The 16,451-nt window shown below is 45.2% G+C and overlaps 1 protein-coding gene across 10 annotated transcripts in view; it reads right to left on the minus strand.

The window, feature by feature from the left end:
- The window catches only part of SDK2 (sidekick cell adhesion molecule 2), a 326,992-nt gene that overhangs the window by 128,547 nt on the left and 181,994 nt on the right, over positions 1–16,451 (minus strand). For all 10 annotated transcript variants that reach the window (XM_033138944.1, XM_033138948.1, XM_033138946.1 and 7 more), the window contains exon 2: positions 10,644–10,803. In XM_033138944.1, the coding sequence (XP_032994835.1) occupies positions 10,644–10,803 (160 nt within the window). The remainder of the gene's footprint in view (positions 1–10,643; positions 10,804–16,451) is intronic.

The raw sequence follows: 16,451 nt of genomic DNA on the forward strand, positions 1-16,451 counted from the left end.
TCGCCGTCGGCAGCACCATTCACTGCTAATTGCAATGTGCCTTTGCTAAGGGACAACTACAGAGCAATTTTGCAGAGTGCAGAACAATCAGGAGAACGGGAGCACTAAACATTTTTGACTTGTGCAGTTATTCCCTCTTTCACCATTAAAAAAAGTGAAAAAAACCCTACAGCTTCCCACCCCTTATTTTTTTCTAAACCAAACCCCAAGTGATTCTCTTTATTTGCACAAAGTACCTCATAAATGCAAGAATTGCAAAACACTAGGAACGGAGAGTCAGCAGGAAGACCTGCCTTGGCTCGGATGAAAAGGAGAGGCTGGCATGTTGGATTTCAGGTCACGTTCTTGCATCTTGCAAGGAGACCTTTGGGGAATATGGGGCTGCAAAGCAGCACAGATTTGTACAACACCAAGTCCTGGACACACCCAGCACAGTATTAGGCACTGCACACCCAGAGAGTGGTGGGTGGGGCAGGGTGGTGGTGGTGGGGAGAGAATTGCAAGGTGTCAAGGATTTGGATATGGCCATAGCTTTAGCCAATGGTCTGGCAAGTGGGGCATTTCTGAAGGGAGGGAGACTCCTGCTACTTAATGCTAGCATTTATTTTATGTTAGCATTTTCTACCTTGTTTTTCCATCCGAAGATGTCCGAGGTTGGCTAACAATAAATTATAAAGCAAAAGCATCAGTCATGTCTTTCTTCGCAAATACCTAGAAGACCTCAAGAATGTATTACTTCTTTTCTAACTTCTACTTCTACAGCTTCCTCTCCATCCTCTTCTTTAACAATTGTTCCATGTTGAACTCTAGGAGTTTTGCACTGTGATTTCATGGGATGGAATTTGTGGCGGTATCCTGGCATGCAAGTTCTTTCTTGCTTTTTAAAATTTAGCATGACGTGCCAATATATTGACCCAAAAGCCACAGTTCCATAATGGTGAAAGGCACTACAATATGAACTACGAGAATATTATGCAAATATTTAAACTAGAAATTATTTATATCAACAAATAGATGGAAATCACATAAAACATGTATGCAAGTATCTACTCGAAGGCATGATCTGTGGTTTATTATCCAAATGATCAGCTCTGAAGGTGCAGAGTTCGATGTGCAATATTTATATACTGTAAAGTGATAGTGCAAAGTCTCTCAGGCATCCTCATCTGTCTGTCCTCCGACGGGTGCTAGCTTGTTGTCCCCCGTTTCACGGGTACGGTTTCATCAAGGAACGGACTTCATCAAGAGGTATACAAGATTAACCCTGACTAAACAACTCCACACTTCAATGGTTCATTTCACTAGCACACTGAATAAATATTGCACATCGAGCTCTGCACCTTCAGAGCTGATCATTTGGATAATAAGCCATAGATCATGCCTTCGAGTAGATACTTGCATACATGTTTTTATGTGATTTCAGTCTATTTGTTGATATAAATATTTCTAGTTTAAATATTTTTATAATGTTCTCGTAGTTCATATTGTAGTGTCTTTCACAGTTTTGTGTATTTTGTATTGGGCTTTCATTACCGTCTTTGTCTGTTGGCTTTTGCACAGTTCTATAATGGAGCAGGAATTGCAGGATAAAAGGAACATTAGAAACTGGGACAGAAGCGCCAGCATTATAACCAAGAAACTCCATGTTTGAACGCAGACATAGAATGGTATTAGAATTTCCTGCATCTGTAACCTGTGTGAAAATAGAGCCAAGTTGGTTATCACATTCGAGCAATTACAGAAAAAAATGGTTTCTTTCATATTCTCTATCATATTAGCAAGTTTCAGAAGCTGTGAATTAGGCAGTAAAAGTGTTCTTACAATCGCTTGTGAATTATCCTTGGTTCACTATCCCTTATTTGAGTAACCTAGCAGCAGCCTCTCAATCACCAAGATAGTTCCTGAAATAACCCAGCTGAGTGGCAAATTCAGGACACGTTGCCCCGTGCAGAAAAGGGCCCTCCCCTGCGATCAAAGACAGCCCTCTCTTTCCCCAAAGGATTAATATGTTTCTAAACCCGTTAACTTTTAATTACCGCCTGAGCAAGCTGGCCGTGTGCCATCTACATCTCTATTAAAATTCAATTTATGCCCATCATAACTAATTCTGCTGCCCTAGCTTCCTCACTGGCAGCCTTCAATTGCCAGACAAGATGTCCGAAACCTCGTCTCACTGCATTAAATCTCCAAAGAGTGGATCTCTCTCTCTTTCTTTCTCTCTCTCTCCATCTGCAGGGCTGAATGAAGGAGACGGCAGCAGGTGGCACTTTGAGCAGGAGGAGAAGAAATGGGCCGGGCTTTGAGAGTGGTTTGCACAGAGTCTTTGTGGCTTCATCAGCTTTGTGGAGATGACCGGTCCATTTCTAGACAGTCTTTTCTACAGAGGTTTTACTTATTCTCACTTTTGCTGCTGTAAAGGGCAGCTCTACATATTGCTGTAGTGAGAGCATCAACATGTGCAGATAACACATGCCTATATTTGTATCTTTAAATACTAGTATGCAAGTATTTGGGGAACCTGACCTGGGTATCTTACTTTCCCAGCGTAGCCCATGCTCACTGGTGCTCAAAAGTTGCATGTATGTTATGGGACTGCTGTGAGGAACACAGGTGTAACCCTGGTAACTTTCACAGTGGGCAGAGCTCTCCGAAATGGAGGCAGCTCTCAACAGCTAAGTGAGGTTTTCAAGGACTGCTCTCAACAGCTAAGTGAGGTTTTCAAGGACTGCTACTACACCGCTGCCCTCTCCTTTATTCCACCACTGACCGGTGTTCCGTTTTACAACATCCAGTCTACAAATACATAGATGACCAAGGGGGGTGGGCTGGGCATGGTTTGCCACATGTGCAGATTCTGAGTTCAGCATTTGAATCTACTGAACAGGGAATAGCTATGGGAGAAACGACTCAATTAAATGTGCATTTCAAATAGGTTTGGGTTTACATCTAAGGGTTCGTTCAAGATTTCAAAGGCAATTAACCAGACTGGTCACTGTTGCTAGTGGTACCGGGCATCAATGAAGATTTGAGCAGGAAACAGTTCTCATAGAGTTTAATTTTGGTATCACAAAAGTTTCCAAAAGTTTGGAACACCGAGAGCTAGTGTAGTGTAGTGGTTAAGAGCGGTAGACTCATAATCTGGCGAACTGGGTTTGCTTCCCCACTCCTCCACATGCAGCTGATGGGTGACCTTGGGCTAGTCACACTTCTCTCACCTCACAGAGTGTTTGTTGTGGGGGGAAGGGAAAGGAGAATGTTAGCCGCTATGATAGACTCCTTCGGGTAGTGATAAAGCGGGATATCAAATCCAAACTCTTCTTCTTCTGTTGGATGGTACATGTGAAAGGAGTATGTTGGTGCCTCCGTACGTTTGCTACAGGAATAGGGAAAATGTGGCCTTCCAGATGTTGCTGAACTACAACTCCCCATCTGTGATAATTGGCCATGCTAGCTAGGGCTGATAGGAATGCGAGTCCAACATCTGGAATGCCACAGGTTTCCACAATTCCAAAGGACACTTCCAAATTCGGTCTGCCACTTTCTAATACATAATTGCAGTCAAGGAAAGTGTCGAAAAAACTTCAGCATGGCAAATTCAACAAGTCAAGTGGGTTGTGTGTATTCCTATAACACCATGATTATACCACTTAGTGAAATTGCACTAAGAAAATGGTTTTAATCTTAACAATGTCAAAAAAGAAAAAAGCACAGAAGCTCCCAACAGTGTTTGAATAGTTTGTCTTATGCATCTGCTGTTTTTCAGGCACTCCGTGCATGTTAGAAATACTCTAGGAACATCTGCTGAACAAAACTGGTTTACACAGCCATTTGCTATTTAACATTAAGGTCACTGCACTTCATTTGTAGTGGCACATGGTTATATTGTGCCACAACAAATGAAAAACAAATAAAGTAAAAAGGAATACTCTCCTCTCTTCTACCAGCAAACAATCAACTTTGATGTATTATCACTGTCTGGGATGAATGATCAAAGGCTGAATGGGGTAAGGGCTGGGAGAACATATCTCTAGGCTCTTGTAATGCATAATGTTCTCTGTGCTCATATATGGTTTTCAAGGGTTGGTATAATGCAGAATTGGACATGAAAGCTTAGCAGCAATGGAATAAGCACCTACTATTCCACATGCAAATTTCTTTTTGAAATGGCAGCTTTTATTGTAGCTGCTTTGGGTGGAAGCCAACCAACCTGAGTGTCACAGGTAGTTTAGCCCTAACTGAGGTATTTCATAGAATCATAGAACTGTAGAGTTGGAAAGGACCTTGAGGATCATCTAGTCCAACCTCGTGCAATGCAGGAATATGCAGTTGTCCCATATGGGGATTGAACTTGCAACCCTGGCATTATCAGCACCATGCTCTGTCCAACTGAGCCTGGGCTTATTTATTTATTGAATTTATTATATCCCACCTTTTTCTCCAGGGGGCTCAAAGTGGCCTATGTGGTTCTCCCCTTCCTCACTGAGCCACCACCACAGCCACCATTTCAAGGAGGTTAGGCTAAGAGGCAGTGACTGGCCCAAGGTCACCCAGTTAGCTTCATGACCGAGTGGGAGGTTGAGCCCTGGTCTCCCAGGTCCTAGTCCAACACACTCAGTGTTTCTTGAACTTGGGTTACTAGAAATTGCTACTGTTGGACTACAACTCCCATCATCTTTGACCACTGGTCTTGCTAGCTAGGGGTGTGGGGAGTTGTAGTCCAACAACAGCTGGGGACCCATGTTTGAGAAACACTGCTCTCACTGCTATACCACACTACTTGTGGCTCCCCAGATCATGCTGGATTCCCACTATCTCTGACAGGGAGTCATGCCAGCTGGGTCTGAGGAGTCCAAAAGCATATTGAGGGCCTCAAATATTCCACCCCTGTCCTAATTCAATCCAATGCAATGAACCAGTAATCTCAACCTGTGCTCCCGGTAGCCAGGCTCCAGTACGTCACCTACTGCCCCACTGAAGCAGTATGGCTGCTAGCCGAATTGTAGGCTGACCTGTGTTACCAAGGAACAGAAGCATCACTTAGGCAGCATCAGAAGCCCCGTCAGCTGACTTGGCACCTCATCAGATGACCCAGGGGACCAATGACTGATAAAGCCTCAAAGTTTGAGCAAACCTGTCACTTGCAGAGAAGGCCCTGGCAGGCTGACCTCCTGGTGGTCAGTTTCCATTGCAGTTGGTGCTGCCCTGAGAACCTGATTTGGAAATATGCTACCTGCCTGTGGCCAAGCTACCACTTTGGTTTCCTGACTTTGGGTGCCTCTGGGTGATGGCTTTCTCCCTCTGGACCCCTGGGGCTTTGATCCTGTCAGCACTTGAGCAACCTGCAGCAAACTTTGACACCCTCAAACCTGTTAATCACCTTTTCGGCACAGAGGTGAGCTAAAGAGTGGCTTCCCCCTGTTCTTTCAGGCATGTCTGTCAGTGGGGTGGAACACAGGCAGGCCTGAGGCAAATCCTTTGCTCAGCAGTGTGGCTCTGCAAGGCTGCGGAAATGTTTGAATCCACTTCCCCGCGCGGCTTTGCTAGATCCCAGAAGAAGTGCCTATGGCAGACCTGCGGTAGCGATGTGAATATTTCCTTATACAACCGAAAGGAACTGGAATAAATATGGCCCCACAACAGTGGTTCCCGGAACCACAAGGGAGTGACTTTTGCAGCTACAGTTGTGCCACTGGACAAACCTTTCCATTAGCTTAATTTATGCTTGCAATTCTGAGTATGAAACAGCGACTGACGTTAACTCTGGAGTGACCAGCTCCTGTGTGCGGCCTGATACAAATGGAATCAGGTTAGCAGCAGATCATGATGTGTTTGTGTTAGCCAAGCAAATGATTTGTGAGGCGGGGAAACAACCAGGACGCTATCGAGATTGTGAGGCAGGGATAGTCGATGTGGTGCCAATGTAATGACTGATTACAAGTCCCATCATCCCATTTCACCATGCTGGCTGTGGCTGACCAGGGTTGGTATGCACACAGCCCCTGCAGGTTGGCTAGACCTGGTCTAAGAGCTGCTCATCTTGGCAACAAATACTGGCTTTCCTAGTACCCACAACCCAATTCAAAGGGGTTCCGCATGACAGAAACACTCAGATCCTCGGCTCAGTTAAGACATAGCTGTGTGATGCTGCATTGAAAAAGGAAGTTTTTCCTCTGTTCCTCTGAGGTAAGACTTGAAGCTGCTGTCCACGGCATGTGATGTGGGCCTGGCACCGAAGGCAGCTTTTTTTGAGCATCTGTCAGTGAAGGGACTGCACACTTGGCGATACTGCCTTTCTTCCTGGGGTCCTAGAGTGAGGAGGTGTTGCCATGGCAGCAAGATGCCTTCAAGTTTGATGCCTTTAAATGGGGAAATAGCTTGTCTCGGGCTGAATTATTGATTAAAATGGGGAGGATGACACACACATTCATACACAGAGGAGATGCAGAGAAGCATAGGCTTGATTTAAAGACAAGCCTCAAGTGGCTGTGACTCCATGACACTCGCTTTCTTTTCAAATTACCGGCAGGGCCCAAGTGCGAGCAAAAGAGATGGAAGGAAGCTTTTTTTATTATCATTATTATTATTTTTGTCAGTTTTCTAAGGCAGGGTGGAGAGAGACTGCTGCAAACCAGGAGGCACAGAGTTACCAGCAAACGGCAGATAAACGATAGCAATCAGAATGGAGGGTAATTAACAAGCTATTTGAAGAAGGAACAATTCTACAAAGCGTCAAAAGCAACTAGAGGTGCTTTTCATCTTCCGGGTGCTCAGACAAAACGGCAACAAATTAACAGAGAAGGACAAGTATTACACAAATTAATAAGCAGCGAAAGCCAGACTGACAATTGTTCTTCGGCACCTGGTATATCTGATGTATATTTTGCCAATGCACAAGGTGGTATCTGCTTGAGAGATAGGCTAGCTCGGACACAAAGCTCAGCTATTATTATCAATTTTAGGTCTCCCATTTGAAAATCTAAATAGAGTAAGGATCCCAGAAGTATGGATATTCAAAGGGGCAATGTTAAGAAGTGATGACAGCAGGAATACTGACAGCTAGAAATTGGAAAGAAGCAAAGGGTTTAAATGTAGGGAAAAACAAAATAAAAAAATTCCTTCCAGTAGCATCTTAGAGACCAACTAAGTTTGTTCTTGGTATGAGCTTTCGTGTGCATGCACACTTCTTCAGATACACTGAAACAGAAGTCACCAGACCCTTATATGTAGGGAAATGGTGTAACGTAATTTGGGACATCATCACTTTCTAAGAAACTGTGCAAAAACCTGGTGTGGCTAGAGGGGAAAAAAACATGTAAGACTTTTATACAATGGTACCTCTGGTTATAAACGGGATCCGTTCCGGAGCTTCTGCGCATGACGTTATTTTGCGCGTCTGCTCATGCGCGAACTGCCAAACCCGGAAATAACCCGTTCCGGTACTTCCGGGTTCGGCGGGTTCGTAACCCGTGACAAATGCAACACGCAGCGTTCGTAACACGAGGTACAACTGTGCTAACAACTTTCAGTCTCTCTCCACTTCAGTGCTTGTGTTTACTATTATTATTATTAACATCAGAACTATACCTTTAAGGTTCAGTTTGTAATATTTTTTTCCTTTTCAACTTTTTTTATATAAAAAGATGCAATCAAGAATTAGTGCCCTGTCACCCAATGCTCATCTGTGCATTCTATTTACATTACGCAAGGTTAGGGTAAACCGTAAGGCGGCTAAAGCCTGAAGCCCAGGAACCAACCACTGCTGGAAATGACCACCACAATTTATTTTTGCTGTCTCCTCCTCCTCCTCTTCCCACGAGCTTTTCCGCCACTAGATAATCAGGTGCAACTCAGTCTATGAACAGTTCAACGTGCGCTCAGGTTGAGTAACTCAAAATGCCGAAAATGTCCATGGTAACCTATTCATCAAAGTGCCTAACACAAGTGACATGGGGGCCTGAGCAAAAGAAGGATAACATGCAGCAGTGGTGTTTGAGTGGGGTAAAGCGGGAGGGTGTCCTCCCAGTGGCAGCACCACTGGAAGCATCAGGAAGGGGAGCTTTGGGTTGGTGGCATCAACATCCTGCATCCCTGCAGGATGCTGCCACTACCAACACGAAGCTCCCCCAGTCTCTCCGCTGCCCCTCCTCATCCCTGCCTCAGCAGATGCAGCACTGCATGGACCTGCGACATGAATTAGCCTGCAACCTTATGCACACTTAGACGAGAGGAAAACCCCATTGGACACAATGGAACTTACCTCCGAGTACAGATTTTCACTGTTACAGTCTCAGAAGTCAATGAGAAGCAAAGGTCTGTTCTACTGGGCTCTTCAGTAGTCAACAAATGGGTGGCAGGTACTATAGATGGCTCTGAACTCATAAAAGTGAAGAGCTTATATCCCTCTTAGCAAGTTATCTGGTTTTATGCAAGCATGAATTGTATACAAGAAAAGGGATATATATATATAATATTATATATATAGAGAGAGAGAGAGAGAGAGAGAGAGAGAGGGAGGGAGGGAGGGAGTAAAGGCTAACACTTCCAAATGGCTGGTACGCACACACCCTGTCCCCATTTTTCTCTCACTGAGAACTTTATCTGTCTGGCTTAACCATGAGAAGGGCTGAAGGGTGGATGTGATCAATGTATATAAATATTTGAACACGGGTAAGCCACAGCTTCGCAGCACGCTGTTCAATCTTGCAGTCAGAGGGCTAACATGTTCCCGTACCTGGGAGAAGTAATTGGACAAGCTTAAAATAAGTGCATTTCCTAGCTGTGACAGTAATTAAAACACAGGAATTGCTCACCAGAGGAGGCGGGGAAGAGCTCCCAAATCACTTGAAGTCTTTAAATCAAGAGAGGATGTCTTCCTATTAGGGGTGGATTAATTCGGCTAGGGTGAGTCTGATATCTGAAGCTTGCAGGACATCACGTCAGCAAGGATTTTTTTAATAGGTCTTCCTGAAACTGAGGGATATGAAAGCCAGGAAACCTGTTATATGGCCAATGAGGCCATCCTCTAGGGAAGCGAATTTTACATTGATCAGCACTTAGTAGCTTGCAGCGATGCACTAACCCTCCTCTCCTTCGGAGCGTTCCATAGGAACTCTCAAAATGCCCAAATGCAAGAAACATTCCAGCCTTCTTTGCCAGTTCCCTCCTTGCAAACATCTCCCAACAGGTGCACCCTCCCGCTTTCCCAAGGCAAGGCTTGGGCAGGAGAGGGATGCTGCACTCCTGCTTGTGGGCTACACAGAGGCATTGTTGGCCACTGCGAAGGCAGAAGGCTGGAATGGATAGGCCCCTGGTCTCACCTTATAAGGGTCTTCTTATGTTCTTTGTTCCCCTGGTGAATTGGGGCAGGGCAACAGCTGGGTGAACTGGGCAGTGTGTTGGAACCCCTTTCACATCTGACCCAGTTCAAGGGGGTTTGGAACTGGCTCACCAAGGGGCCAGATGTTTCGAGCAGAGGGAGCCCATCTTTTGAACTCTCTCCATTTATTCATTTCATTTAAAAAATTCACACTGCTTTATTTTTATTTTTTAAAAACCTAAATTTACAAAAAAAGATAGAACAATAAAGTCAAGAAAAACTTGCTGTGGTTGGTGGATCTTGGGAGTTCTAGTACACACAAAAGTAGATTCCGCAAATCTGAACTGTGCTTACTCCTGATCTAAGCAGCAAGTTTCCACCTTGGACAGAGGCAGAATTTGGGGCTCTAGTTTGCAAACCAATAATAAGAAAGGAGACACTAGAGATAAGGAATCTACTTTGGTCAGTGGGGCAAACCTGGCCCAATAAACATGATGTCTGCTTGCTTCTTTGAGGGAGTTTGTTTCAAATTACGACATTTGGGAACGGCCAGCCCTGCAGGGAGAGGGGGCTTGAATGACAACCGGTGCGCAAATTCTGTTCAGTTTAAGGAGAGGTTAGATAAGGACGAAATACAATTTTTCTGAAAACGTTCCTTCCATTTTGGCTTTAAGGATTCGTGAGATGGGGGTCCATCACACTCTGGTTAAAGTTAACTGACTGCTTAAGTCCACACTTTAGCTACTTTCCCCCAGGGAAAAACAATTCTTTAGCACTCAACCAAAGCAAACAGTTCACGTTTTCCCTGGATCGCCATTTGTTCCTATCTGTTGGCAAGGAGCGGGTTTTCCCTTGGAAAGGATGAGGGCAAGGGCCTGGGTCAAGCAGAAAACCACTAGGACCCAACCTTTATAGGCACAGCACAAGCGGAAGTGCGGACGAGCCCTGTCTCACAGCGTTCCTGTTTGCTCTGGGTGCTGTCACCACCACCCCCTTTCTAGCTTTCCCAGACTTCATAGAAAATTCACACTTCTAGCGTTTCGTGTGTGACCTTTTGCATGCGTCAAACAACTGAACGCTTTCCACCCCCCTCCCCAAAGCCACTTCCCCCCCCCCAGCTGCTATAAAAGAAAATAAATTGATTAAAGACCCGGAATGGTTCCTGTGCACAAGCTGAGAGCTGCAGATGACACATGCCCCAGGGGCTTTTGCTACCATGGGGATAATGACAGGAAGCAGCCTGCAGGGACAAGGCTCCAGGTGGAGGGGGGGACGCTCGTTGCCACTTCAGAGAGCCCTGAAGAGTGAAAGGCCACCTGCTACGTACCTGTATTCTAGAGAGAATTTGGTCAGCTCCCTGTTGTCGTGCAGCCATTTGAACTCCAGAGGCCAGCTGCCTTCTGCCATGCAGGTCAGGACCAAGCGGTTCCCCTCCAGGTGAACTTGTGTGCGCACTGGCTCCGTCTTGAAATAGGGAGAAACATCATCTGCAAAGGACACAGAAGAGGGGAAGGGGAGAGGGTCAAGCTGTACGTTCTTTCTAACCATTCTGCCATATTTAAAGGGCACAAGAGCCCAACCCAGCCAAAGGGCTTGTTCGCCCAGTATCTTCTCTGTGATACAAGACATATTGGGTCCTTCTGAGCTAAATAAATGAATGGAAAGCAGTAGAGAAGCCTTCACAAACCTGGTGCTTTCCAGGGAGTTGTTTTGTACTGCAAATCTCACTGTGATACCCGGGGATGATGGGTTCCATGGTACAAAATATCAGGGGGGGGGGGGACCAGGTTGGCGAAGGCTACTACAGGGCAATTTTGGGTGTATCTATCCTTTATTGTGCCATTCCCTGTCTCTTATTTCACGACAGACATTTAGAGACATATCAAACCTGATACCGGGTCTCTGGGTCATTCTATCTAAATGGTTTCTATTGCTCTCACTGGGTGAGCAAAAACAAATAAACAAAAAGATTATAAATTAACCATGGCAGTGTAGTTCTCTTAACGGGAACGCCTGTAAGTTTTTCATCACCATTCCCCCCCCCCCCAACTGTATTTGGACAGCATTTTCTGTAAGGGCTTATCCACCCTACTATTTATCTCACAATAAAGTAAAGGTAAAGGATCCCTGGGCGCTTAAGTCCAGTCAAAGGCGACTATGGGGTTGCGGTGCTCATCTCGCTTTCAGGCCCAGGGAGCCGGCATTTGTCCACAGACAGCTTTCCAGGTCATGTGGCCAGCATGGCTAAAACGCTTCTGGCGCAACGGAACACTGTGATGGAAGCCAAAGGGCACGAAAATGCTGTTTACCTTCCCGCCACAGTGGTACGTATTTATCTACTTGCACTGGTGTGCTTTCGAACTGCTAGGTTGGCAGGAGCTGGGACGGAGTGACGGGAGCTCACTCCGTCGTGGGGATTCAAACCAACGACCTTCCGATCGGCAAGTCCAAAAGGCTCAGTGGTTTAGACCACAGCGCCACTCACATGTCTTGCCATGTCTTCTGCTTGTCCCATGATTTTAGGCATGGGTCCAAGAGCTTTTGTTTTCCCTTTCATCACACCACTTCCCTTGGGAGAACCCGTGGTTTAGTGCTGAATCCCGGGGAAAGTGGCAGCACAAAAGGAAATCTTCCCAGGCCCATGCCTCGGGGGGGGGGACAGATGTGAATGAGTCCTAAGTGTAGCTGCTGGCACTGACCCTCTTGGATCATAGACATACTATAAGATTTCCAGGATAAAATGTAGTGAATACAGCATGGCATGCAACATAAAAATAAAAAAAATCCTAATGTGGGCAGGTCCACACTAGATGACACATAGGATATTCATTAACATGATTTACTGAGGCCAGTAGCTGGGGAGGAATGTGGAGTCAGAGCATATAAACCAGAGGAGCTGAAATCAGTACAGAGTTGAGATTGCTCCAAACCCACCACCCCTTATGGACTTTCAGCACAAAAAGAAAAAAAACGTGCTCTCCATATCTGGGTTTGAAGACTGAAAAAAAGGTTGGCTTATTATTAGTAGCATTGGTATTATTTCAATTTATATACCGCCCTTTATCTGAAGATCCCAGGGCAGTGCACAACATTAAAAACACATTGTGGAACATCAATGATATAAACATAATGGAAGGAAGCTTAATACAGTGGTATCTTGGTTTACGAACTTAATCCGCTCTGGAAGTCCATTCTTAAACCAAAGTGTTCTTAAATCAAGGCCTGCTTCCCCATAGCAGCGGGGGACTCAATTTACAAATGGAACACACTCAACAGGAAGCGAAACATGTTCTTATTCCAAGGATAAGTTCACAAACCAAAACAACTACTTCCGGGTTTGCAGCGTTCTTAATCCAAGTTGCTCATAAACTAAGCTGTCCTTAAACCAAGGTACCACTGTGGTAAAATGATCATCATCATAACAGTCCACCTCCCCACACTTTCACAGGCCATAGATGGATAGCTTATGGAAAGCAGAAGAATGGGGTGTTATGGAGCAAGAGTTTTGCATAAGTTTTTACAGCTGATAGATGGAGAATTGGAAATCTTTCCTTTTTCTTTATTTTCTCTCTTTTGGCTTTCTTGTTTGTTTTTTAAATATTTGATTTTGATATTTGATGTTGACTCCTGTAAATTGTTTCTTTTTCTTTCTTTGTTTTTCAAGCTTTAATAAAAATAGTTGTGTGTGTGTGTGTGTGTGTGTGTGTGTGTTTTAAAAAAGATCACTCCAAAGTCAAACAACTTTAGCCTCAAAGTCTGTAGCCAGTTGGTCACAACTTTCAAGTTTTTCCAGAGGTCCCTTGCCCGCACTGGGGATGAGAAACTGGAGATGCTTGCAAAACACATCAACAAAGCAAACACCAACTGGGTAGTGAAATGTTTTGGGGTAACAGAACAATGCTGAATACCTCCCTCTTTTGAGTCCAGCTGCCCCCCTCTGTTCCTGCATACATCTACTGTATTTCTTACCAGCTTTTGCCCCTGATTTCAGACTCCCAAGAGCTCGAAACTAGGGTTTCTATGAACACAATACCTACAGAAAGAGCACCATTCGGATTGTCACAAGTTTCACTTCCTGCCAGCAGAGGGAGCAAAAACAAGTGGCAACTTTGCCCCCAACCTGCCATGGAAAGTGTTGCCACTTTTCATGGGGGTGGGATGGGGGTAGGACTGCAAAGTTCACACACATTATTTAATATTAGTATTACATTAATTCATTTGTGTGCATGCAGACTTTTAAAAGCTGTATTTACTAGCATTGAATAAAAGGTAGGATGCCAAAACCACCATCTGGCCGCGGCAGCAGATCTCCTGCTGTAGGAGGAAGGGAAAACGCATCCCTTTACCTACGGAGCAGAGAAGAGATACAGATAAGAAAAAGGTTGGTGGAGGGAGACGAAAAGCCAGTCCAGGAATTAGGGCAGGAAGGTAGCTGGGGAGGTGGTTGGGGGGAAGTAGGAAGGCTATTTTTTCCCAAGAGGAGGGGACATTTATTCAAATGTATGGAGGGTTTCAAAATGTCTGAGAAACCACTGGATGGGAGGGTTGAGGCTCAGGGGTAGACCACGAGAGTTGTATGCAGAAGGCATCAGGTTCAACCCCTGACATCTCCAGGTAAGGCTGAGAAAAGACGCCCTGTCTGAAATCCTGGAAAATGGCTGCAAGTCAATGAAGACCAGGAATAGCCAAAGCGGTGGCCCTCCAGTAGTTGCTGGACTCCAATTCCCACCATCCATTAGCAGGCTGAGGCTGATGGGAACTGTAGTCCAGACATATGCAGCTGGCACCATGTTAGCTACAGCACCTCTGGTATAGATAATACTGGGGGAAACCACACACTCCTGCGCGAGTCATGTGGCCTGTGTGAGATTGCAGCCCTCCAAAAAGCGCTTTTTCGGGGTCAGATTGTGGTGCGAGACCATGGCGCCCAAAAATGGCTACTGTGCTCTCGCACAAAAATACAGGATGTGCTGGTTTTCCCCGGGACAGTTGAGGGATATGAGATGGCGCGATAGTCTGACTCTGTATAAAGCAACTTCCTATCTGCCTTCTTGTTGTCTGGAAGCAGTCTTTCCTCTCTTATTCCCCTTCTCACTTCCTGTTATTCACCTCTGCCATTATTAGCTTTGTGCCCATAATCCACCAGGCATTGCCCCAAACCTACATTTCCTCTCAATAAATGCTTCACAGAAATGCATCCCCCCTGGCAAGCACGTTGTATCCTTCTCTCCACCAAAATAGCTGAGAACGGAGGAGCAGCCTAACCAGAAAAGCCTCCCTCTATTTTTAGCACACATTTTAGGGCCTGGGAATGCGAAAGTGAGCCAATGACTCCTTGGTTTGTGGTCTGGACGATGCAGTAATGGGCTGGGTGCCTTCTATTATTTTGTCTAGTTGGCTCGGCTGCACAAACCATATTGCGTTAAATACAGTAGTTAGCAAGCAGCTGACTCTCCCTGATGGTTTTCGGAAGGAATTTCAAGCCAACCATTCCCGTGAATGTAAGCAGCTGTGGACAAAGAAGCTCTGAATACAAGATGGACAGCCAAGAAGTGGAACTATTAGTAACAGAGAATGAAGCAGTTACATGTGGGTAGCTGTGTTGGTCTGCCATAGTCGAAACAAAATAAAAAATTCTTTCCAGTAGCACCTTAGAGACCAACTAAGTTTGTGCTTGGTATGAGATTTCGTGTGCATGCACACTTTTTCAGATACCATGCACACGAAAGCTCATACCAAGAACAAACTCAGTTGGTCTCCAAGGTGCTACTGGAAAGAATTTTTTATTTTGTTTAGAGAATGAAGCAGCCTTTTTCAGAGCCACACCGTTGATCCATCTAGCTCAGTACTGTCTACACGGACTGGCAGCCGCTCTCCAGGGTTTCAGGCAGGGACCTCTCCCAGCTCTACCTGGAGATGCTGGGGATTGAACCAGGTACCTTCTTGCATGCAAAGCCGGTGCTCCAACATTGAGCTACAACCCTTCCCCTATTGCACAAGCTGTTACGCTTCACAATGTTTTGCAAAAGTGCAGGGGGCACAGTTCCAAAGAGCAATGGCAGCAAAGTGAAACACGTTAGCAGTGAGAGGAACACGAATGTGCCACCCCAAATTTTGGCAAGGGGTGTATTTCCCCAAACTCGATAATAAGTCCTCGAAAGCTACCAGTGCACAATATTTTGAAAACTCCACCTGTTGGCTTTGTAACCCACTTTTTCATCCTCTTCCACACAATGCATTTCCCTTGCCTGGTCACCTAGAGATGGTTCTATTCACCGCAGGCAACCAGACACGTTGCTATCTACACCCGGAAGCTTCCCCTCTCACTGCTCCGCTGCCCCCAGATTCATTTGAATGCATGTTTTCAAATACTGTATATTCCTAAGTTTATTGCTAACCAAGAAAACCAAAATATCCAATTCCTTTGCCAGGTTCCATGTTGAAAACTGAAGATTCTGCACATGCAGATAACAAAATGTCACATTTGTACATATTTTTAGGAACTTACTGGTATTTACATGCATTGCAACAACCTGATAAGCAAACTAGGTTAATATTGTCAGGGCCAATGCAGATAACAAGGAGTATATTAAAACTTTTTTTTTTAATGTCACCAATAACATAGGGCTCACTCAGCCTTTTTGTGCCATATTTCTAGGCACAAGTCTGAGTTTTAAAGCTCTATGTCCGAGTGTTGTTGTTTTTTTTGCCCAGCGCTTTCCCCAGGAAAACCAGAGTTTTACTGCTGAACCGGAGTAAATGGCAATCAGGTTTTCTGTGGATTGTGGGTTTTCCTAGGGGGGACAAAACAAACACCAACACTACAACCTCTCTTGGACAAAGAGGTTTAAAGTGCAGGCCTGTGCTTCGAAGGAACAGCAGAAAAAGGAAGGCTGAATGAGTCCACAGTTACTCATTCATTTCATGGGTGGAGGGGGAGAACACAAGGGCACCTAATCACGGATTCAGATTAAGTCAAGAAGTTGCACTCCAACCCTTCAGAGGTGGACCCAACCTGTAGCACAGCCTCAGATTAGTCAAGAACAGTTTACCGCAAGCAAACTGAAACCCTGTCCCCCCAAGACCAAAGAAAATGCCAGCGACTGTGTGACCTGTTCCTCATGCTATATTCCCT

This window comes from Lacerta agilis, chromosome 2 (assembly GCF_009819535.1).
Source record: "Lacerta agilis isolate rLacAgi1 chromosome 2, rLacAgi1.pri, whole genome shotgun sequence".
In the NCBI taxonomy this organism is placed as follows: Eukaryota; Metazoa; Chordata; class Lepidosauria; order Squamata; family Lacertidae; genus Lacerta; species Lacerta agilis.